Here is a 26,561-nt window from a genome sequence, read left to right as displayed (position 1 = left end):
AGGTTTTACTTTTGCTACATCTGCAACTCTTCCTAAGTAAAGATGGAGCAAGATTGGAATTGTGTTTGGCCTGTTTTATGCAGTACTATAGCTAGTTTCTTCAGAATTAGCTGAAACACAGCTAAACATGATACAAACCAAAACACAGATTACCATAAAGTCTTTATTATTTTCATTTTTCCCATCAAAACTAAATCTACATTATGCTGCAGGGTGACAAAGCTCAGCTCCAAAATAAGTGTTTGCCTAGAATAATTTGTAGGTTTCATTACACCACTCATATTTGGGTGTGACCTAAACCAGCAAATTGTATCCTCATTCATAAATTTCTATTTCTCAAGCAGTATGATCTAAAAGGACAACATTTTTCTCCAGACAGGGAACCAAAATTAAAAATTCAAAGCACATATTCTCACTCTGTTTCACAACTAAAATCTCTGCCAAGTAGCAACTGTGTCAGCACAAACCTAACACTGCAAAAATTTCAAAGGTAGAACTAATTAGAAAGCAAGCATAAAGAACAAAAATTACATGAGTTCAAAACTCTAAACCCTCAGTCCATATTTAGACACAGGTTTGAAATGAAAGAATTTACACATGTAAAATGGCAGCTTGGAATTACAGACCTGCAAAAATTCATTTCCCAAATGTAACTAACAAAGATGCGTTTTCTATTTATCACGTTATGGTCACCGTTCACACTCCTATACAAGAACACTTACGCATGTAAATTCAATTATTCTCATTATCCTTATTATTATCCACAGCTTAGTCTCTGGTAGATAACAAGCACTTTGCTGAGAGAATGTGCAGGCTCTGTAGGCAAACCTTCAGCACGTGCTGCAGCCTGAGTCACAGAGGACTGAACAAATTAGCAGCTCTAGACAGGGAGAGGTTGGGACCTTGCCCTTGAAGCTGGTCCAAGGGAGGAAAGAGCAGACCATGACTGTGCAGCACAACTATGCATTGCCTTCTAAACAGGGCTGCCTTGGAAGGGCAGTCAGATGAGGGTAAGGAGCTATTCACTCTGAAAGGATTCACATCTAACCCCACGAGTTAGAAAGGCAAATGCAGCCTATTAATTTGGATTTAAATTGAGCTCTTCAGATTGGTTTTTTTTAAAGTCCTAATTATTAGTCTATTTTTTCCCCAAGTAGTTAGGCAGGCCTATTTATTGATTATCCATGCTACCAATACTATCTAACATTTCAGAGTACTTTACTTACGTCATACACGTACACTAAAAATCTTAAATAGCTGCCCTGATTAATTCTAAATATAAACCTCCACTGCATCTGCTATGGTGACTACCATACCCTAGGGCAGAAAGGCTCCAAGTGCTTGGGAAGCTGCAATGTAAATGCTGCAAAAACCCTGTAGCTCTATTAAGTTGCCAGACTTGATTTTGCACCTGCTAAAAGCCTATCACAGCCTCCCTAACCAGCACAATAAAAGCAAGATATATACACTCTACAAATGGCACTAATAAGAATCAAGAGACAGTTCAGTATACTTCAAGGTACAGTAAAAACTCTTGCTCCAATTTGTCCCTGGTAATGATAACCACTATTGTGGTTGTTTTGTTTAAAGAGTCAATCACCAATCAACCCATAACTCTTAAATTTATTCCTCTCTCTGGGAAGTCATGTATCAAACAGAAGTAACAAAGGTGCTTGATGACAAACCCAAGTCCTGTTCCATAAAATTGAAGAGCCTGAAACATTAGTTCTGCATTTCAGCCCTTTTAGAGGTGCTGAACACCTGTAAGATCAAGTTACAAGGTTCAGTTCTAAAATTCTGCCTAGAGAAGCACAAAGGCCAGAAGCTGCCAAGGTCAAATCTGAGCCATGAGGGTCAGCGTGAAACTGAACAGGATCTATGGAAACTTTTCCAATAGCAAAAATGGACTTGGAAAAATTAGCTACATGGCCAAAACCTTCCATCCACCTAAAATCAGATATTGTTTTTGCACAGTAACATCCAGAGTCAAATATAACAATCAGCATCAGAACTTTAGATTGTGTGACATAATATAAATTTACCCTGTTACCTTTAGTATTACATAGCTTTCAGACACCAAGATAATTTTTCTCCTTTCAATAAAGGAGTTGTCAAAAAGTTTAATCAAAATAGTTATAAGAATCATGCAAATTCTGATGAGGCTGAACTGTGCAATCATCACAACCGTGAAACCAGCACAAAGAATCTGATTGAAAGAAATTAACTTTGCATGGATACTTTTCAGTATACATGAATTTGATCAATTAGTTGAATACTGTGATAATCCTATTTCTCTCAATCTGCAAGAGTACCATAGAAATTCAATCCTATTTCAAAGATTTTTTTATTAGTTTTTTAATCACAATATGCAGGTACCAAAGCAAAAAATCACATTTTTTTCGACAGAATTTTGGTCAAAGTAAGGAGCATTTTTTCAACAGTACCTCTAAGGAGAAAGGGGAAAAAAAAAAACCCTAGAAAAGCAGCAGATGAAATAAATGGAGACGCCCATGACGGGTAAAATGCCTTGAAAACTGGAATTACCAAAGTCTGCTTTCCTACCAGTTTGGTATGAATGATGTCTAAGCACTTCTGAATCTTCCATAAAAGTCCTCCCTTTTCTACCAAGGCATTTATTTTTCACTGAGCTTGTAGGAACCTCATCACCTTTGACACTTCACTTGCTCCATCACATTTGAAGTACGCCAACAGGTTCCCAGAAGGAACAGTATCTTCTTCATTAGGAAGAAGAGACACAGAAAAATGAAACAGCTTTGGAGCTGTTTTCAAGGGGAGTGTGTGCTGTGGCATGAAAGAATGACATGCTAAAAATCTTGAGAGGCAAGAGGCACAAACAACATGGATTTTGCACAGAATTTTTTTCCCAATCCATCTCTCAAGTTTTAATGAACTGTCATCACAGTGGTTTTGAATAGTAAGTACCTGAGCATGAAGCATTTTTAGATCTCGTTAGGAATTCCTATATTTAGAACAGCACTGCCGGAAAAATCCAGGAAGTTTCTGCTTGAAAGTTCTTTTGTCAAAATGCAAAGCTGAGTGGAAACACCTATTTATAACAAATTCAGTTCAAAAAGTCACACACTAGGTTTAGCCAAGATTACTCCAAAACCCTTTTGGAAAAAAGGCTGGGAGAGAATGGGAAATATTTTTTTTTTACAAAACTCTGCATTATTTTCAGAAACTTCGATGCAAAATATATTTTTGTCAGAAAACTCCCATAGAAAGGGGAAAAAAAAAAGTATTTCCTGTCCAGTTTTGGCATCTTGCCTTCCAGTGACCAATAATAACAGCCCAGTAAAAACAGAGCATAACACACAGGATCCAAGTGTTTCCTCCAGATGCACCTGCAGATGTTCCTTTGCCTCGAAGACAAGAGTCTTCTCTCTACTAAATTTCATCTTTGCAGGATGACAATTTGAAATAAATACATTTAGTTACATCAACAGGATCTGATTTTTTCAGCATTTTTATTTCCTTCTACAAGTTATTCCACACAGAAGAGCGTTCTGCATGGAAATAAAAGCAGACAAGAATATACCGTTTTAGCCACAGCTTTTGTATGATTGAAGGTAAGCCTAACAAAATGACATTTCTGAAACTGAAATTCAAAACAAGAATACAAATGAGAAAGGCAGACTAAACTTTTAAAGGACCTGCATTTGCTGTTAAGCATGGAACACTATTATGTTTCCACTTCTACTATTGCTTCATTTCAATGCCATTGAGAATGCCTTTGGCTAACACAGAAAATATTGCAACATGCTGATAAATAATTCTATTAAGTTTCACCACAGTGATCCTTCCTGAAGATGCACAGTGAAAGGTGTCAGTCAAACTGTACTAGAACATCTTGCACTGGATTTATAAAAGTGGTTTTGCAGAGTGCCAAGAGGAAGCGTGCAGCTTTCAGCTGTACGACTGCTCAGCTTAGGCTCCTCCCGTTCCTGATTCCTGGTTTGCAGAATACTGGGAAACAACAGAATCAGAAACATGAATGGTTTGTTTAAAGTAAAACATCCTCCAGCAAGGAACTCCTCTGGGTTATTCGGCTCAACAAGCAGCTGAGCACTGGAGTGTTATTGCATATAAAAGGATGAGACAGAAAGGCTCTCAGACAAACGCGAGAGGGGTGTACAGCATCGAGAAACTACTGCAGTGCACAGAATCCTCTTCTTCCACAAACACCAGCTGTGAAACCTTCTTAAAACAATGGCAGATAACAAAGGTTTGGGTGAATACCCTGTGTCTTGCCCTATTGCTGCACAGCTGTTTCTGTACAGTTGTCCAGAGCGGTGTCTCGAAAAGCAGCAGCACCAAATAACATGAAATGCTGTAGACCCTGAATTGAGCCTATCTGCTGCATTCCTAGTCACCTTCACAGGTTTAAATAAAGCTCCCATCTAGAGCCTCAAGGTTGGGATTATCCTATTCTTAACCATACCCAAGGTAAATGGAGCAATAACTTAACAGGAATAATGGAAGTCGATTATTAATACAGGATGTATGTTTCTTACATAATTTTTTTTAAAAGGTCACTATAGACAGACTTAAGCAAAATAAAAACAATCATGGCTGCATCCTGCTGTTTCTTAAGGAACATGTGTCATACTGGAAGAAGAAAATGATAGGCTCATCTCCAGATACCACTAATAAACAATCACAGCTTCTCCATTTATAATTCTATGCAGTTGGCTAAAATCTAATGACACAGTGCATAAGAATTTTCAAGTATTTCACCAAGAAACTAATTAATTTATTTGGCTGTCATCAGCCAATATGTGGATTTCCTCAGCCACACCCAACAGGAGATAGTGCTAGTGAGTGGATTCTCTGCCTCCTTTGCTCCTTTTCCTTCTTCCAACTGACAGTGAGGAACACTCTGAACTACAAAAATACAAATCTTAAACACAGAATTAAAAATCACATGAGATTTACTAATTGTTAATTTAATCACTAAGGGCCAAGGCAAGAAATTCTGTAAGATTTAAGTACATTGCATGCCAACAGGTAAGACACAGAAATTATATTTCAAAGTACTAAGTCAGCATCTAAATAAAACTTTTTATGAGCTCCTGTACTTGCTCAAAAATGAGTGAACAGTGGATGAGGAGCCCTTCTTAAACTATATCTGTATGCTGGTTATGAAATCCAGTAACAAAATAGCACAGAAGACTCAATTTTCCTCTACCACTATGGACAGTGTTCTAAGAGAAGTTGAAACTAAAGGTCACAGACTATTTCATTCCTCCATGGCTCAGTTTTTGTTCCATGCTGAATGTATCAGCAAGGGTGTTGTTTATAATGAAGGGGTTTTTTTTAATTGTTTGGTTTTGATGCATCCATGAGGAATTGGACTTAGACCGCCAACAAATTTCACACAGCCCACCCAAGTATTATTCCCTCAATATCAAAAGCAGAGGTTATTTTTTAAAGCCTTAAAATTTTGCTTTTGTCTACAGTGCTGATTGCAATTTAACACCACCAGAGATACAAGAATTCTCTCGTAAATCAGAGCAGAGGAGTCCTGCATGAAAGCAAGGACTATTTAAAGACAAAACACAGAGCCATGATGGAATCCATGCATTCCAAACAAGGTTGACATCATGGTACAGTTCACCCCAGAGAGTGAGTTTTCCATGCCCCAGGCACACGCTGAACTGCCTTTTATCAGCACTATTAGTCATTAGCATGACAGCAATATAGGATGAAATCAGCATCCATTACATCCCAGAGTTACCTTAAATGCCATCCAGCCACTGAAACACAGATGCCTGGAAAATTACTTGGAGCAATATTGAGCTTTTGCTTGTGCTAGTGCATTTTTCAATTGATGAAAACACATTAAGACAGTTAATCAATTACAAATCAAAATCCATTCCCTCTATTATTACTGAATGCAACTTTGTTCAGGTAAAAGCATTATGTTGAAATACTTTGAACTGAACATCAAGTATATAAATTCTGAGTAACAAGAGCAAAACAAACTCCTCCAAGGAGTTTGCCTATTTCAGATATAAACCTCTATAGCTTTAAAAGATGTTTCAGCTATTTTCCTAATCAATTGCTCTCTTCTTCCAGAAGTTTCCAGGTAATGCAGTATGGAAATTTGACTGTACATATTTTCCATTACAGTGATTAGAATATGGATAAAAGACTTGGCCAATCAGAGCTAATTTGATACTCTACACTAAAACCATAATGTGGAGTATTTTATTTAAAAAAAAAATAAAAAAAAATCAGCACCCTTTCATTAAGCTGCTCTTCCTCCTTATTCATGTCACACAAATGAGACACAAGGTAAAATATTTAATTTGCAGCCTGTACATCAGCCATCCCCACTTGCCCTGCATGGATGAGGGTCATGGTGCTCAATCCTGAAAAGAGGTTCAGTCATAATTTAAGAGCTTCAAAATGAATCACTTTCATGTCAATATTATGGCATGGCTTTATTACCCAAACTTGATTTTCTTCTCAAGGAGATCATAGGTGAAACACACCGTGGGTTCCACTGCATCTCTGAAGTGACCAACACCAAAAAGACTGCCTAGGACAGATCCTATGGGAAAATCCCGCAGAGCAAATTTTTGTCATGGCCTTCAGCAGCAGCTGACAGACGAGGGTGTTGGATTATATTTTCTTCTGACTCAGAGATGGGGTAACTGAGAGGTGTTCTAAAAACGTCTATTTTATTTTTAGAATAAAAATCAGAATCTGCACCAGCAGCTTTCCCTCAAAACAAACAGAGCAATTTGATGTATTTCTTTCATCTATGTGTGCAAATTCAAAAATTTGCATTTTAAAGTTTCTGCACTGTAATTTAACATTATTCAGGGGTTTTGATTTGAGAGACCAGCTGATAGCCCTCCTTTAGAGAACTGAACCCAACCTCCAGTGCCTAGCTCCCAAAAACAATTCTGCCTCATAATCTGCCATAGTTTGATGGCCTAAGGCAAAAAATAAAGAATTTGCTACTAGCTGGAGGCTCTCAAGAACAGCGCTGAAAAGAGAGAAACAGAAATACCAACATTTCTAATTATATTTTCCTCCAGAATCAGAAAGCCTCTTTCTTGTTAACAAGACAGATTTAAAATGCTTCTGTCACATAGTATTTGGCACAGATGTAGCCATTAGTTTTATGTTATCTTTTTCTTCACAACACCTGACTGTCCAAGTTCAGGCTCCTGTGGTGGGCATCAGGACAATCTCTACTCCAACATGCTCCAGTGTCTTTGCAGCCCTAGCTGCTTGATCAATTTTCCACATATTTTATCCCTGGGGCAGTCCTATTTAATAACAGTGCTCACATACAAACAGAATTGAGATGTGGGATAAATTGATGACTTGTCCAAAGTCACAAATACTTTTTTGCTGAGGAAGCTTCCTGAGTTCTGTTTTCACTGACCAACCCACTAGCCTATAATCCTCCCAGTCTGGCAGCATCTCTGAACACATAAAACCAGATTTTCTAAAGATGTAAAGTTTAAGCTATATATAAAGTGTACCATGATGATAAGAAATACCATAAAAAATGCAATTATTGCCATGCAGAGGAAACCTTGGCTGCTATCCATATAAATGACATCAACAATAACAGCAGAAGGAATAAGACCATGGTATCAAGATTATAGTTTATATAATATTTTAATTCTGAATTACATAACCTACTGTCCTGCAACTGGTTTGTAACACCAGTTTTTTTCATACCTCAAATAAGAGATGATGAAACATTGAAAACACCTTACATTATATTTTGCTGCATAGTCAAGTGGCTGCTTAAACTCTAGCAAGATTTTTGCACTCCTTACTTACAGAAACAGTTAAAAATTTGCTTTGACTTTTTATTTAGTTTTTAAACAAGTATTTCTGTATTTTTGGCACCAGGAACATAAAAATTACCACTAGGCCATAAGCAGAAATAGGAAGCATAAGCAAGTCTTACAAAACAGTCTTCTCCAGAAAGGTATTTAAGTATTTTGATGCATCTGTCTTGAGACAGGCAATATTTAATAAAGGAAGTACTCATTTTGAATGTTTGTCACCAGCTGTGATGGAAATGCATCATGGACATGAGTTGCTTAGGTTTTTTTCATTCAGAAGATGAATGTGGTGGGAGAAACTAGGTGCAAAGTGAATTTCTGTAATGTGTACTGATATTTAGGTGAGAACACCTGAAGCCAACCAAATTAGTAACTGGATATTTCATGTACTTTAGCATCTTCTACTTAAGAGGTAAAATTCATTCTACCTAGGAATATTCCAGATAGGCTAAATGATAACCTAGACTTCAAACTGCAGGTAACTTGGTAATTTGAACGTAAAAAGAATATATATTTTACTCAGTATTAATAAATATACTAAAGAATATATATTTTACTCAGTATTAATAAATATACTAATGCAACCAGTATCAAATTATTAATATGGCTTGATAAAACCATAACAGGAATCCTCATTTTTCTAATGCAATGTATCAAACACTAACATTTTCCAGGCACTCATGAGAAGTTTATCAGTAATAATTTCTTTAAATTACAAAAAATACATATATATGCCTGTGTTTATATACACACACACACTTTTTTTGACTGATGAAAAATTCAGTCTAAATTTTCTTCATATTTACAATGTTAAGATTAATTTTTGGTTTTGTAATGGAGTGGTCTTTTAACAAAAGTATCTCCTATTTAGTATGTTTTTCCTATGAGTTCTGTTCATCTTCTCAAAAGCAAAATGCACAAGTGGTATTTTGGATTGGGAGTTCCACACATTATTTCTACATAAAGGCCAATTTATCCCTAGAACTTGTAATAAAACACAAACATTACAATTTGCAATGATTTTTTTTCCTGCTAAGGGTCAACTCCAAATAATAGACAGCCACAGTCTCTCTGCCACAGTAAAGTCATGACTTCTCCCCAGAGCAATTACATATTTCAGTGGTCTTTCCAAAACAAACCAAAGAGGAAAATCCATTCTGCAGTTCAACTCATTCTGTCATCTGTGTAAAGACTTTTACTTATTCTAACTATAGCAAACTATAAAGAGCCCAGCAAGGAAGGATTTACAGGAAATTACAGCTCCAAATACTGATCTCCAAGTAAGAATCAGTTTTGTCAGGGCAGGGACTTAAGATTTTGTCCTGCCTGCAATTCTGGAGGCAAAGCTGGCAGGAAGTGGAAGGGGAAGCAACGCACTTGGGGCTGGGATAAGCTGCTCCGCAGGAAGCAAGGGAAGACGGTCACGGGCCAGTCAGCAAGATAATGAATACAATCCAATCTCACAGCAACAAGGAGAAAAAGAAGTTGGACTTTGATTTTTAGCTCCAAATTTAAACAATGGGATTAATGGTAGTCTGCTGTTTTCCTCCCATTGTACCAAGGCATAAAAGAAGCTTTGTTTGGTTTAGTGAGAGAAGACACTACTCATATGCACTGGTACCCAGAGCTGTGCATAATCAAGCCCCACACAAAGAAGTACAGGACAAATTAAGGCTTTAGTGCCTATAACAGGTGGGATTTCCACAAGAACCTAAGTGAGTTAGGTGGCAATATCGCAGGTAAATTAAGGAACATAAGGAGAAAAAGCCTTATATTGACAATTATTTCTGTGGATAGGTGTTCGCTTCAAGAGACCGTTCGCCTGACTGCTCCAACTTTTCCACTGGCTTCACTAGAAAGAGCCACCAACAATAGCAACCAAGTGAAATAAGAAATACAAAAATGTCTTTAAAAAAACAATAGAAAAGTCTTTCTTCACAATTACTGAGGTTTTGTGCCCGTTTCTTAGAAAATGACTGTCCAAAATGCTACTGCTTGCACAGCTACACAAAAGTAGCAGGAAATTTCCAAAAAGAGAACACTACAACAATCCTCTTAAACTGCAACTACATAATCTTTAACAACACATTCATGTTCTGCTCATCTGTGATTAATGTACACCAACTGAAGTCCATCCTCAGCTGTTATTTGAGGAAGGACTACATGGGAAAAGAAGGAAAATATTTAGTTGGGTGCTATAAAAATAGGAAACTAGCAATAAAATTTATATCCTACTGAATTTAACAATGCCATTATTTAACTTCATTCTGAATAATCCTTAACAGAAACTTCCATTTTCTAACTAATTAAAAACCCCAACCATATGTCTCCCAGAAACAGAGAGAAGAAGAATGAATAAAAGAAAACCCAACATCAATACCATAAAACTGAAGAAATAGATTCCAGATGTTTAAAAGGCAGATTCTTTCCTTCGCCTCGCTAAAGTAGGTATGAAATTGGAAGGCTGGATTCTTTCCATGTTGTCTTCCAAGTATCTTATTGATGTAAAATTGTTTCTGTGGAACCGGGCTGCCTTCATTACAATCACAAAAGAAATGCTGTGTGCCTCACGCTATCCAAATTGTTCAGATCGGAAATGCTACAACAATTTCAGTCTCAACTGTGCTGTGGCAAATCCAACCCTCTTCCAGTCTTTCATGCAGTTGTCCTTCAATACCAGTAATGCTGGCAATAGCAGTATTGTTAGAAGGAGTCAGTATGAAACTATCATGTAAATACAACCTTGAGTGATGGTTGCTGTTGACTTCAACAGTATCTGGTATTCCTGATTCAGAAAAAAGAATTTGGTAACATGATAGTTCCATTTTAATACTTTATACAGTTAAAAGAGTTTGGGCAAAGAAATTAAGAAGATGCAACTTCTCAGATACAATTTTATAGCCTGTGTGTCTGCCATATAGACAGCAAAGGAAAACTGCTTTGACTACTCTTACTATGTACTGAATTAGGAACCAGGAGTCTTGTTCCATAGGAAAAACAGTGTATGAACACTGCAGAGAAAGTGTATAGAATGTGTTCTACAGTACTCATTGCATCAGCTTTTCACAAGATTATTTATAAATTACTTCCCTCTAAAGGCAGAAGCAATGAAATTAAATACTCTCCAAAATGCTTTCCATAGTTCTGTGTAACTAAACTGGCATATAAGAAAGATGTTTGTATTCCCTACTCCAAATATTTCACTGAGCTCCTATTCTCAGTTTGTCAGAAAACACTGTGCCTGACAACTCAAGTGATCTGTCCTGTCAGAGGCAAGAGTTCCAGTGATGCCTGCCGAGACCCAGGAAAAAGCCTCAGAAACATGGGCTTGTGCTAGTCACAGCTCATAGCCCACGTCAGCCTTTCTGCTGCAACACAGGATTACAAAGCTGTAAGTAATGGTGCAAAGAAACAGAAACATGAAAAGCTGGACCACATCCTAATGTGGCAAATGGCTTGGCTATCCTGGTGGAAACTCTGTGAGCTCCTTCAGAGAACGCATCAAACAAGGTATTACTGCATGTGTGAAGTCTCCCTCCCATTTTCCCAGTCAAAAAATTACAGAAAGTACTTGAACAACATAGGATATTCTCACATAACTTAGTCAAACACAGATAAGGGAAATGCTTAATCTACCTAAAGGAAGCTAAATAACTTTTAATGAGGTACACATTCTTCTGAAATGACCCTGTCAAACCCTCCAAAGCAGTATCTTAACAAAACAAGAGATGAAATTTCTGGTACTGATTGTATCCCACAAAGATTACATGAGTTAGTTAAATATTTCTTATATAAGTCAGATGTGTGACTTCCCCTAAGTAGGCAGGATTTATGCTCTCTAATAATAAAGACCTGGAATTAAAGTTTTAAATTAAAACAAAAAACACAAACCAAAACAACAAAATCTGAACAAACTTTAAAGATTTTTAATCTTCAAATCCTAAAATCATTAGTTAGTAGAGTCTTCATAAAATCATAGAAGCATTTAGATTCAAAAAGACCTTTAAGATGTCGCATCCAATCACTAAGCCAGCATTGCCAAGTCCAACACTAAACCATGTCCCTAAGTGCTACATCTACAGGTCTTTTAAATACCTCCAGGGATGGTGACTCAATCACTTCCCTGGGCAGTACATTTTGATGTACCAATTGTTTCCTGATATCCAACCTAAACCTCCCCTAGCACAACTTGAGTCAGTTTCTGTTTTGCTTTGATTTTGATAATTTAAAATCAGATTTGAAATCCAGTACACCACCACACACTGGGGAGAAAAAAAAACCCCAAAACCCAATTTTTTTATTAATGGTCAATTTGTCACTGTCAAATTTAGAAATTTAACTACTGACTAATAACTCCTGCATTTGTACACAAAGTATTGTATTCAGTAAAATACTCTGAGAAAGGATTTTAAAAAAGGACCTGACTAAAATTTAATAACTACAGACAACAAAAAGATTTTAACAATAATGAATCCTTAAAACACACAACATCTTCCCCAACCTAAAAATTTAGGTACTAATTTGAAACAGGGATAAATGCATTTTATTAACAGCAGTTCATTACATCACCAAGTGTACTTTCTAGTCTTTCAATTAAGAGTGTGCAGTTAACTCAAGAGAAGATATAAATCTAAATCTCAAGTCCTTTTCCAGTCTTTATAAAGCTCTTTCTTTTAAGGAATGCTTCTTCTTATATTTGCAGCACAATAGACAGACACACTCCAGTTTTCCAGAGAAGTTTGTTAATGCACTGAAGAACCCTGCCCAAAGTCAGGATGGCAGATGTACAAATCACTTCAGTTACAGGGTTTAACCAGACAATTCCAGAATCAAAAATGTTATTATAAAAGAGGGTCATTATTTTTATTAATATTTTGCATTAATATTATCTTGCCTGAAGTACTGGATTTACACAAGTCTCAAAGTGTATTTAATGGAATAACTAAATATTTCTGTTCACTCCAAAAACTCTGAGCACACAAAAACTACGTTCTCTAAAACAAACATCTGCCACTGTGGATATTTGCAAAATCTGCTACAACTATGGAGTGCGTACAAATGAATTATAGAAAAAAATTCTTGGAATTCTTTATAAACTTTAACTCTACGTTTCTTCAGAAACCCTTTATAGCATTTAAAACTAAATAAAAACATGTTTAGTCCACAAACTGTTCTAAAACCAAAGTCAATCAGATATTGAAACTCAAGTTGTAGTTGAAAAATTAAAATAACTCCCCCCATTATTTAAATTTTACTCTCTGCGTTTGCAGCCAGTGAAACCTTTTTATTCCTCTTTTTTCTCTGTTTAGCAGGTATGATGTGTGATTCTCGTGCTGACATTTCCAAAGCACCGAAATATTTGTGAACTCTGCTTCTGAGTATAATATTAAATATAATGCTAATTGAACACGTGGCTGTGCTCTGCTGGTTTACTTAGTCAACTGAAATGCAAAGGACTATTTTTGTAAAACTAAGAACTCACTCCCTGAGGCAAAGCATCAAACCTGATCCTAAAATTCTGACCTCTGCTTACAGAGCCCTCTTTAGATGAGAAGACAGTTCCACAGGAGATAAACTGATTTTCACCAAGCTCCAAACAAAGTCCTGACACAGGATTACCAGGAGAACTGGACTGATAGATGGGCACTCTTTCAAACAGAACAAGGGATGGTTTCAGGTCTTTGTCACACTATAGTTAAGTATTACACCTATTACAGCTATTATATCTAGGATTTGAAGAACCCTGACCAAAGTTTTACATTCACACAGTTTCATTTTTCTGAAGTCTAAAAGGGAAAATAAGTTCTTTCTTCCTTTCTTGCCTTACAGTACTGCTGTGCAAACATAAACAATTCCATTGCTCTGAAAAGGAGAAGTACAGCTGCTTCCAGTATTTAGGCAGAGGTGAATGAATACCCTGGGTCACTTTCATCTACTACAGAATCTTCATGAATTGCAATGGAAGATGTTTCCTTTAAATAGCCCCATTCACAGCACAGCAGACTTCCATGGTGAAGTTAAAAAATGCTGTAAATGAAGATTTTTTGAAAACACTGAGTCTATTAAAGAAGGAAAAGACATGCTTCAAAATTCACTGGAAAGATCCAGCTTCCAGGTACTGATCTGGGAATTATAACAGAAGTAAAAAAGGAGTATTTCTCAGTATTTCTCCTTTACAATACTGTAATATAAATATGATTTTTTTAAATCTCCCCTGTCTTGGAGGACAAAGCCCTGCTGGTGCAAACTGAAGTTATTAAATTTATTCAGGCAGAGTATTTTGACCCAGATGCTGATATTATTTGACCATTTATCAATGCTTAAGCTTAGTGTGTGCATGTGTGTAGATGTTACAGAAGCATAAATTTCTTAAAAATATACCTCATCCTTACTATACAAGAATTCAGGGATCTACACAGCATGCAATAACTGTAAGTCTAAAGTATCTGGCAGTTTGTTTGCTAAAAGCTGTTAGTACACATTAAAATCTATATTTTACATTATTCCTGACATCTATAATATATAATTAACCTTTTTGATCAATACATGGAAGACATATGGCAGAAATAATGAAAGCAAACTAAATATAATAAAAAAAAGACAAAGTAGCAGGCAGGGCTAAGAGTATCTCAGCTTGCTGTACTCCCCTTAGTATAGCCCGTCTAAAAATTCAGAGAAATATTGAAAGGACTTAATCTTCCTTTTTGGACTTTGCAACTTCCTTTTAAAAACTCTAATTTTGCAAGTGATGCAAGGTTTACACAGTCATTTTTAATTCCAGAGACTGCCTTTTACAGAGGCAAAACAAATTTTTCCCACCACAGGTACAGACCATTCATGAAAATCCTCATGTAGTTTAACCTTTCAAGACTATACTGAAAGAATACAAATTTTTGACACTCCAGCTTTTTATATGACTAAAATTTATATTTTAAAAACAGTAGTAGATTTTCAGGCTATGTTCAAGGCAGGAGACATTTGGTTGATGATAGTCACAGAACAAGTAAGTTTTCATAATCCAACTGATGCATGGAATAGCCAGGAACACGGCCAGACCTGTCTTTAATGCGTGTATTTCCTTATTTATCCACCCCGATTGACTAATCAATCAGAATAGATTACATCAAGACCTTTTGCCTCAATTACCCTAACAATAAACAGGTTTCACTATTGTTGGGAAACAAGGGTGAAGAGGGAAAAGATCTATTTAGAGCATATTACTGAACCAGCACAAGTGTAGAGCAAATCATAAGAATAGAGGTTATGTATTTTATGAAGTACAACAACAAAAAAAATAACCCAAAATTCGGATATTATACACATTTCCCACATCACCTTGTGGTATGCAGTGAGCATTGGACTCACCCATGTTGTGTCTTCTTTATGAAGAACTAGCCACACACAGATTTCAAAAAATATATTTCTGTTTCAAAACTTGCTACTAGTTGATGTTTTACTTATGTATGAAAACACCACTATAGCTTTCAGTGTGATACATTTCTCCCATTTTCTTCAAAAAAAACTAGGCACAGGCAGTTATAAAATTAAACATTCCTATTCCAAAGGCCCTGTATGATTTTGTTAAAAAAAAAAAAAACCCGAACATATGGAAATCAGAGCTTTTACTACATAAATGGAAAAGAGAGCGGCAGCAGTTGGGAACATGGTATGTATATGAGTTTCAATCCTTTTTCAGCATAACACAGTTTTCCTTAAGCAAGTACAAACTCTTCCAGTATAATATGATGGTGCCTTTAAGCCAAATTTTCTATCTGTGTCTTGATCCCTGCAAAGCATTTATTTTGGCAAGTGGCTAAAAGTATGCCAAGGAAGGTCACTGATCTTTGCCTGAAAAGCTCGAGCCAGCTTTATACAGTAAGGGCTTAGTACAAACACACAATGCTTACCAGATGTTCAATCAGCTAACTGGATGCAATCCAAGGGATGGCTATAAATCCATGGAGAGATGTTCCTTATGAAGGCATTTGCCACACAAAGTTAAATTTATATAAGCACCCTTTGGAGAAGCTCTACACTGTGCAGTGCAGTTTAAAAGGCTCATGCACTAACAGACTGAACTGTCACCAAGTGCTGATCTGTGTGCGCACAGATACCTTTAAAAGGAAATTTGGGGTTCAACTGTTAACCTGCAAGGTTCATGTTCCCAAATAAATGCCCATGCCATTTGTCAAGTCAGTGTCGACTGGCAAGAGTGAAAAACTTAACATGGACTCAAACTATTAGTTCACAGCTCCTCAGGCTTTCCAGTTACTGTCACTTGGGTAACAACACAAAAATATCTGCTCTCAGATGCTTTGTGCTATCAACGGGTGAAATTTTGTCTCAGAAGAAATTCATCACCTACTGCACCAACAAGCAAATGCACACCAGAGTCAGGTATTGCACTTATCTACTGGCATTAACATTCTAACAGATTGGGGGAAATAAGAGATTTATTTAGAGTGGTTCATTTCAGATGAGAAAGTTGCTTTGACTGAATAACGCAACCTACCTATCTCCATATTAGTATGAATGCAATGCTTGGGAAGTTTTTTTGGTGGGTTTTTATTTCATTGGTTGGTTGGCTTAAAAAACTAAAAAAAACCCAAACAACATAGGAACTCAATATCTGGATGGTTAAAGATTTCTTATAGTTGTAAAAAAAAAAAGTCATAAAAGATTAATAATTTCAAAAAGAGAAAAAACCCTGAAAAATAATTTTATTTTTGTAATAAGCATCCACACATCAGCACTGATGTATTTTAGGTTTAAACCAAATAAGACTCAAAAGAAAAAGCATATTAGTAGCAGCTTTGCATTATCCCTCCTAAGAAAATAAAGGCATAGCAGAAGGAGAAAACTTGCAAATCAGTTTGTTTGTTTTGTTTCTTTGATTTTAACCTTTCCCTCAGTTATAGTTGGAATGAGTGCTGATCTGATAATGAAGAAATTAAAACCTGAATGGGGAAAAAAAGTAATTCCCCAAACCCTGTCTACATAAAACCAAAGCTTCAAAGGAAATAGGTTCACAGTTGATACACTACATAAAGAATTTTGAATAGGAAGATTGTGGTTAAGTTTTTTGTTGTTTTTCTCTTAAAGCAGGGAAGCCAGCAGAAGGAAAGCCAAAAAAGTCAGTGTAGCACTCTACCTTTATCCAAGCTAAGTATAAAACTAATACCTTTGGGTTGAAGTCCTTCTTACTGAGACTGAACAGAGCAGAGCAACTGCTGGTTGCTCTGGTTTTTCTGCATATTTTGCTTTACAGTAGGAAGAGAGAAAAGCTATACAATATTGATACTTCCAACCCTGTATGTCCCTGAGCACAGAATATTCCCAAGAACTTCCAGGGAAGCTGCATTTGTAGAAGAGCTCTAACTTGCAAACCTACATGAGTCAAGTGACTGAAGACAAAAACCACCCAGTTAGCACTGCCAGCTCACCATTGTCCTGTTTACATAGTTTCTGATTATTTTAACTCCCAGCAAAAGCCCCAGCCTTGAGTCCAAAAATGTAATGTTCAGGTGGCTTGCTGAGTCTTAGTAAATAGCTTCCCAAACATTACCCTTACTTCACAGACACTTTACATTGTACCACTGGAAGACTGCTTGCCCCAGTGCCACAACCAATCATTTTGTGCAGATCCTTTCTGCTTCACCTACAGCTCTGGAAAAGCTACAGAGGCTACTTATGTCCCCCCTGAGAGATCCATACTCTGACTAAACCACTGACTCTCCCCAGACTCCCTAGGGGTCTGCCTAAGACATTCCAACACTCAGCTTCTCCTCAAACATAACATACAGAGAAGAGTAAGAATGTGAGTTTAATGCTCAATCAAATTCTGGGGAGCAAAATAAGAGAGAAGAAGGTTTTTAATAGTGAATCTATAATGACTGTGACTCTTTTTCCGTGTGTTTACTGTAAGTGCATGGGTTATTAAAAAAAAAGGTTCTTCATCTATAAATTCTGAACAAACCTGAGAATTCTTTCACTGCCTGTTCAGCACCCCAAGATCAGCAGCTGATGGCTACAAGGAACTGACAAACAAGCAGCCTGTCAAAGTTGTATTTGCAATAGAAGATATTAGTGAAAGAAACCACTACTCTTCACTAACACAAATTCCTAAAACAACCAAGAAAAAATACTTCCTGATTCAGACTTTGAGATTTCTCATTAAGCACCTTCCACTGTTCTCTGTTCAAACAGTGCCTGGCACAACAAGATCTCATTCACTGAACCCTTACAGCACAAGAAGCATAATTAATAATGACAATGACAACTACTTCAAGGAAAAGCACTGGCAAAGAGATGCATTAGGAATTGTAGAGAAAGTCCGTATCCTATGGGATATTTTCTATGAACAGGTTTTTGCAAAAGGATGCTACAACACGGAACAGAAACACAATTTTTCTTGCTGTATCAATTCTACCGAAGTTGAATGCCTGCAACAAATCCTCTGGATATTTTGATTACAAGCTGTATCTATGTTACAGATCTATCAAGTATGGGACACAAAAATGGCATTAAGAATCATTCTCTGCTTCTACTAATACTTTTTTTCATGCAGACATTCTCTCCTGACATGCCAATCAACAGTAACCATATTTGCAAACCTGAGAGCCTTGAAATAAATGAGCTAAGAAGAACTGGAAAACCCACAAATTCATATATTTTGAATTACATGTTAAATACATAACTTGGTGCTGACTTCTTAGGACTTTTTTTTTGGCTATTTCAATCCAAAAAAGGCCTGATAATAAATGTAAACAAAATGTTTTCCATTCACAAAATACCATGACTTCAGCTAGCAAGCTTTATTGTAAAATATCACCTTATGTTCTTCATCTTGGGCAACTTTAGTACCTTACAAGCAGATGAATCTGAAGATGAATGTATTAGAAACTGTGGTATTTTATTGCAATTCATCTGCCCACTCAAAAATGGGCAATCTGTGATTGTACAGAAAGGACAACTCCAGAATGCAAATTGGAACATCTAACAATGATAAATAATCATTACAATTGATTAGATGTAGAACATAGAAAAGGAGTTTTGAATAGTTCTTAAATTTGTATTACATGTTACCTATAATAAATACAGTTAAGAACAAAAATCTAACATGTCAAGGTCATTCTGAAGTTGTCCACAGTTGATTTAATATTGACATATTTCAAATAGTAACTTAAGTATTAAGTTGGCAGAAAGTACTGCAAGTAACTGTCTATGTTTGTATCCCACACAAACCAGTAATTTCAAAGAAAACAGAAACCTTCAATGACAAATGCAGCAGGCAGGTCACAAGCTGTTAAATATAGCAGCACCTGTCTTTCAGTATGTGTAAAATTGACTTTGCTGAAAATGTTTTTAATCATTCCTCAGGCAATTTACCTCTGTTACCCATTTGTGGGCCATCTGTTACTCCAGTTTGTAAGTCAAATCATTGCATCACTGTATTAGTTAAGTTTTAAACTTTAGCCTGCATTTGGATCTTAATCAGCTACACTGGAGCTCTTAAGTATTTCTCAAATAATTCAAAAAAATTTACTTACAAAGCTCTCTGAAGAACTAAAAGAAAAAGAATGAAAAAATAGATGTAAAGACGCTGCCAAAGCATGTCAATAACAAAGTTAGTGAGTGCACTTCAGTATAGAAATAGTACACACGATACAGCAACACTGAATTAATACAGAAAATCAATATGACCTTGCACACACAGCAGCACTGAAGAAATGAATAAGGCAGCAAGTCTTGCAGATCCTCCTGTTCACTGACAGACTGATACACAGACACATCCTTCTCCACAGCCCAGGCAGAAGTTCAAGATACAAGACTAAAAACCTATGCAGCCACAAGATCCAGTTTGCAAAGTAAGAGAATAAATACAATGGATCTTTTCCAAGCTAATTCCTTTTTACAAACACCAGCCCACTATAAACTTTGTTTTTCTTACAACTGCATACATAAAGGGGTCACCAAATGTTTACTTAACAGCAGACTTGAGTGATTACATGCTTTGCAAGACTGACAAACTATTCTGGTAGAATAACAACTGCAGCCACCCACATTTTGATTCAGTTTCTCAAAAGCAAGCTATCAGAAATGCTTAAAGATGCTATGTGCTTGCATATGGCACAATACATATCTATGTACCAAATTCCAGCTCATACTGTTGGTGTGTCAGGTTCTGAGAAGCCACATCTGCTTGTTTGACCAAAGGGATTTGTTTTTGAAATATCCCTTAAAGTTCCAGGCAAGCAGCTGCTTAAGCAGTTAAAAAGACTTAAAGAAACTCAACCAAATTATTAAAATAATGTAAAAATTCTAAATAGAACTTTATTGATTAACTGCTGCAGTTAACTGCTCCTGAGTAATTGTTGCAGTTATTTCAGGCTGTGAACAGACACCTTAGTGCATGTCGACATTTGGGAAGGTTCCATTCCACTGATACAGCTGCTTCCATTCACAGAAAACAAATATAGATTTACTGTTAATGCACAGACCCCTTTTAAATAAAGTCAACCTACAGAAGGTAAATAACCCTGCAGATCAGTTCTGGCAAAGGAAGTGTAAAGATGTGACTCACAGGTGTTACAGAAATACTGCTTACATAGTTTCCAATGAAGAATTAAAAAGACTTACTTCAAGAGTTGTTTTCTCACCCTCTTTCTATGTCAACATCACCAAAATGGTAAATTATTTTTCAGGACTGATTTGGAAGCACAATATGGAAACCTTCATGTTTTAGCAGAAAAATTTAAACCCTAACTTTTGAGAACATCACCTTCTGTGTAAAAAACAGTTTATTTAGCATTTTCTTTTCAGTATGTGGGCTGGATAGTTCCTACTACAGAATTTACAGAAGATTGCTAAAATAAATACTTACTCACCATCCCTATCAGTGCAGAAACAAACATTCAGAAACTATAAGGAGTTTCCAAAACAGGATTAGTGTAAAAAGGTGATGATAAAAACACTCCTCTTGGGTTTGTTGTTGTTCCTGTAAGGGCTTTTCATGTAGCTTGCTTTCCACTTCTCAGACTTTAGCATTTTTGTTTTCCAGTCATTTTCTGCTTTAAAGATTAGCACTGAATGGAAGCAAATTCTAGAAAATTATTTTTTCAGAACAAAACTAAACTCTCTGAAATTTGAACAATCCATTGGAAATTTCAAGTAGCACAGCCAGCAACTCTACTGTTCTTTCTCTAGCTCCATGTAAAAATATTGGCCAGATGCTGATATTGATATGCTAGGGTGGCTCTCAACAAGTCTGCCTCTGCCTAGAGAAAGGCAGAAATTTTCCTTACCTGCCTTTGTAATCTGCCAGATTTCCATCTGTTCTGCACACCTAAGCCACACAAGTCCATGAATGATTCAGCTTAGACAAGGGGGAGAGGAGGAACAGGAATCATGTGCTTTTGTTGAGGAAGTCAGCTTATAACAATGAACTGTTTTCATTGTTTTACCATACAAATGCAAATAGTGCAGAGGAATAAGCAATCTTACAGCTGGGACTAAGTGGCAATTGAATTTTAAGAGGTATATCGTAGCAACATAATCTTACCTTCAATTTATATATCAAATTACTCACATAAAGGCTTGCTTGGAAAATTAGGACTTCTCCCTTTTAGAGGCAGTATAGTAGAGAACAATGCTCTTTGTCCATATTAATGGATTGAACTAATCTTAAGTCAATTATACCAAAAGAGAACTTGGATATCTGTCTGAAAAAGCTTTTAGAAGTGCTAAATAACTGAAGCTACATTACTGACTGCTGCTTACTAGAAACCTGCTTATATAACATTGGAGAAACAAGTCAAATTTTCAGTACACAACATTACAAGACAAGAGTGGTTGGTGAGTATATAGTACATTTTTCCAAGAAACATGCAACTTGATTGCTTCCTTCAATTAAAATTTTTGCTATGAGTATTTCTATTTTCATAACTTGCCAATTTTCCCTCTCCAAAATTCAGGTGAAAGAGTAATACCCATTTGTGCATCATGAAAAGAATACTATGTACTCTTGCTACTCACAGTGACAATTGGCTTGTAAAAAACAAGATCCTGGTTCAGAAATATGGTCAAGAGAAGCAATCATTTCAACCAACCCATGCCACTCAAAAGTGATGCACTTTATATTCTTTAATATTCAAGAAATACGGATCAACTACAATGAACTAGCACACTGAAATTCATAAAATACCTCACAGATTCATTATCTTTACCTACACATATATGTACATAAAATGAAAGAGGTATTTTTGAAAAATGTACAGTAAGCTACTTCCCTTGTGGTCTAGATGTTTCCGTTCACTACATAAGTTATTATGCTAAACTAGGTGCTTCAATAACAACACTAAATATCCAAAATTATTTAGGCCACACTCCTAATAAAACATTCCAATAATAAGATTTCATAGTATCACTAACAACACTATAAAAATGGTTTGCAAACAGTTGTACAAACCTAGTCCACTTTTCTTTGTGAGTAAAACTGGAACCCCCCAAGGGAACTTTGCAGTACTTCTACACAACACTTCTATACAGTTATTTAATTGCATGGGAAAGCTCAAAAATATACAAGTTCTATTGCATTTTGTAAGTGCACCAACTTCTCTAATTTTTACCAAATTCACCTCAACTAAATGCCACAGCATACGTTGCAGTTGAGATGGTCACAATACACAGAGTATCACCATACAACATCATAATGCTTCAACCCATACAGAGTAATACCTCACCACTTCTGAAGGCTGCAAGCATCTGCCCTTCTTGTTCTTTAGCCCAACGTTTTATACCCTCATGTCCATGCATTGCATCTGTGTGCCCTCTGCTCCCTTTGGTGGTTGGTCAGTGCCCCTGGGCACTCCATGGCTCATTACCTTCAATGCTGCTCACCTGCTTCTCACAGCTGTAGCCCATTGGGGATGAGGCTGAGCTGCAGCCCCACTCCCAATTACCACAAACTGAGTGCCTACAACTAAATGCTCTTGGTCTTCCTAAAGGCTTCCCATAAGCATTTCATAAGCTGTTCTCCCTCACTGGCCTGTTTCCATTTGCATGTTCCCCTCCAATGCTACTGCAGTGACACACATTTCTTTCCAAGTACCTTCCAAGCGTCACAGGGTGATGCACCACATAAAGGAGGCATTAGGATAGCCATTTTTTACTTTCCTGTGTAAAAGGTTAGAGAGTTTTAAAGCACTTTTGAAGAACCACATAACACCATTCTTCCTGTCTTTTGACAGTCTGACGCACTTGAATGCATCTTGGGATGAAACAGTAACAGCAGGTTCAGCTGGGTATCAATAAGCTATCAGTGGAAGGTTGGAAGAACATGTACCTGCCTTATGACAGTCACACCAACGCCTTTAACCCCATTTCAGATGATCACTGTCATGCCAGTCAGAAATATATGTGGAAACTATTATTTAATTGGTATTTTCTTCAATATGCAGGAAGAAAAAAATGGTACAGCACATTTTATGTAGGTACAAAAAGAGGCTATAAGATAAAGTTTAAAATTCAGGATTTATAGCAATATGTGTTTTTGCAAGCTACTGCTAGTAGCTGGTCAGAGTGCAGCAATTCATTACAAAGAACAGAAAGAAAAACATGCTCTTCCACCGTTTCCTCACTGTGCCAGGCAAAATAATTTAATTTCATAGCATTTTTAGTTTCACCTCCTGTCAAGGTTCATGTGAATCTTCTTTATGTACTGTGAACTGACGATAACCTCATTTCAGTGAACTCCATGAGCTACTGGGAGAAGCTGATCAAAGCTGATTGCGGAACATAATTTAAGATAATCAATCATCTAGCCATTTTGGCAGATCAGGCTGTCACCAAGTACATGACTAAGGCACACAGATTTGCTTCTTCATAAATTCTTATTCCTACCATATACCACTTCACTCTGTTTAAAGTAAGCAGTAGAAAATTATTTTTAGAATTTTTTTAAGAATGTAATAAATATTTCTCTTCCATATTTGGGTCATTTTCCAACATGCAACTGTTGCGCCATAAAAATGAAAACATCTCATATAATGACAACATTCTGGTCATTACTTTACTTGAAATGGAAAAATACCAAATATTAGAATAATTTAGAAAGCAAATAAACTCCTGTCCCTCCGTTTTGACATCTTATCCTTTCTACCTACATAATGGTTAGTATTCTTCCAAAAACTAAAGAATTTGGAAGATTCTTCTGGAAATTAGTACTACTAAATGTGATCATTTCATTTCATTATGGTCATTTTAGCTGGTATTGTTACCACCAGTGATTAACAGGGTAAGATGAAGTGCAATTTGCTTATTGACTCAAAATGTGTTCATTTTAACTTGAGCTAATACAGATTTGAGGGTATCAGCACACAGCTCTTCTAATACTTTCATTGCAGAGACCCTTGGAGATTCCATTCATGAAAGAGTAAGATAAAATATTGGAAGTCCCTACCTTCACCTGATGATCCTGAAAGGTCTATGATGACATACACTCTCCCTTCTGGCTCCAAGTCAATCTGTAATCAAGAAGAGAAAAAGAAAAAAAATCAAACTTAGAATGCCTCCCAAAGCAAGGGACTGCACATGCAGGAAACAAGAAGTTTCCAAACCTCTCAAAGTCAAGGTGTAGGCAGAACACATCCTGCACCAACAGACCCTCCTTTAGCAAAGAGGTGTTGAGAACCCTGCAGCCTCACTGGAACAAAAAAGAAGTGTGCACGCTTGGAAAGTTTGAGCTCAGTGAATTTCACATTTCAAATATTTAATGTACTGTTCTGACATACATTTGCACCACTATTTTCAAGAAAGTCAAAAAGTGCCACAATTGAACAATGTTTTTACTGTTATTTATACTGAGCCCAGATATACAAATGTGGAAAACAACACTGGGACAGCAAGACAGATGAGCTCTGGTCACAGAACAGGGGAAATGAACACACAGAGCTCATACAGCCGGTTAACACGTGTTTACAATACCCCTTTTGTGTCCCCACTGGGAGAAAGAAATACATGCTTTATCCTCTTTTTCTGAAACACAAAATTTGTTTATTTCTGCACCATTCTGGCGGATTTTAAGGAGTCTTTACCCATGAGGAGATCACTTTCACTCAGCATGAAATACAGGTGCTCAGTATCAAGCTGCTGTACTTCCAAGATATCACAGGCTATGAGAATAAGCTCTGGTTCAGGCATCACAATGAAGAGCTTATTACAGATCTTCCTGTATTTCATCACAAGTTTCATCAGCAAATCTAAATATTGCTGGATTTGAGTATCTTAATGGTACACAACAAATTAAAAACTATTTTTGCTGCCTCACATCTCTGAAAACTAAAACTGTAACTAAAACATTATGTAATCAGTAGCTTCTGCTGTAGCATAGCAGTTACTGTCACATGATTTCAGAGCCTAAGTGATGTGATGTTCTGTATGTAAATACTGTATTTTCAATCTGTTTTAGTGGGAAAACCACACAGGTAAGATTGCAAGGGACCTTGTGTCCCAGTGTTGGAACCCAGGAAATTCTTCTGGCTGCCCTGGAGGGCTCAAGCCCCTGCCCGGGGGGCTCAGACCCCTGTGCCTTTGATTTAGCCCTTGAAAAAAACAATTACCAACCTTTACATGAAGAATTACAAGCCATGATAGTTTAAGTAGAATGATAGTGAATTTATCACAGGGTGAAAAAATAGATTTTTTTGGGTTTTTAGAATGGGGGTTCAGGGGGCAAGATGGAGGGATCTGGGCACGTCCAGCCTTTCTCCTTCTTCTTCTTGGCCTCCACCTTCTGCTGTGATGTTGGCACTTTTAGATTGGTTTAGAGTAGAAGCTCACTGTCTAACATAGGTGATAGGTATTGGAAAGTAATTGTAAACATTGTATATGTAGTTTTTAGTATAAAAAGATAAAAGGGGGGGCAGGGAGAGTGCCTCTGACTGTCCTGCTAAGAGGACCTCAGCTGGACAGGAGAAAAAATTTTATAGATATACAATAAACAACCTTGAGACCGAGAAACAAAGGGCTCTGACTCCTTCTTTGACCACTGGGCTGGGAAAAGAGTGAGTAAATGAGGGGACATGATACAAGCTCCTCCTCCACTGAGCATTGTTCTCCAAGAGAGGGCTTGGAGAAGAGTTCACAGGTCTTGCTCATGTCATTGGACCAATGGATCAAGCAAATGATCTCAGCAGCTGTATTGTAAATACACCAGGCAGGAAAGAATGCTAGCAAGGCCAGGGGTTGCTCAAGGGAGAGTAAAATGAAAGCATGGGTGTCTGGTTTTTTATAAATAATAGTACTGAATATCCAAAAAAGACATTTTTAACAATTCCTGAATTGGCAGCATGAGTTTTGTGAGGGAGTTTTTGGAGAGTTTTTGGCTTTTCGGTTTTGGTTTAAATAAAGCTGCTGATCTTGAAATACTGCTCCTCTCCCTTTGCCAGTTTTAAATAAGAAAAATATTAGAAGATCAGAAGCACAGGTGCATGAATAGACTTTGATGTCTATGCTGAGGGAAGCTTTTGAAAAACTGCTATAGCACTCAACAGATGGCTGTATTAAAGACAGACATGTCTAATGCTCTGTTTGTATCAGCACTATACACTGTTTGGTTAAGCTTTCAGTAAAATACTTCATGCAGTTCATATCCCAGAGTGCACGCACACACATAAACCCCAACATCATCCCTGCAGAAGAATCAGGCATCTGGACAAGTTACTG

General features: G+C 36.8%; 1 protein-coding gene across 3 annotated transcripts in view; it reads right to left on the bottom strand.

Annotated features, from left to right (window-relative positions):
- The window catches only part of PRKCE (protein kinase C epsilon), a 287,906-nt gene that overhangs the window by 164,019 nt on the left and 97,326 nt on the right, over positions 1-26,561 (bottom strand). For all 3 annotated transcript variants that reach the window (XM_066546511.1, XM_066546512.1, XM_066546510.1), the window contains exon 2: positions 24,298-24,361. In XM_066546511.1, coding sequence (XP_066402608.1) covers positions 24,298-24,361 — 64 coding nt within the window. The remainder of the gene's footprint in view (positions 1-24,297; positions 24,362-26,561) is intronic.

Source organism: Molothrus aeneus, chromosome 3 (genome assembly GCF_037042795.1).
Source record: "Molothrus aeneus isolate 106 chromosome 3, BPBGC_Maene_1.0, whole genome shotgun sequence".
NCBI classification, from domain to species: Eukaryota; Metazoa; Chordata; class Aves; order Passeriformes; family Icteridae; genus Molothrus; species Molothrus aeneus.
This window is presented reverse-complemented; position numbering and strand designations above follow the sequence as displayed.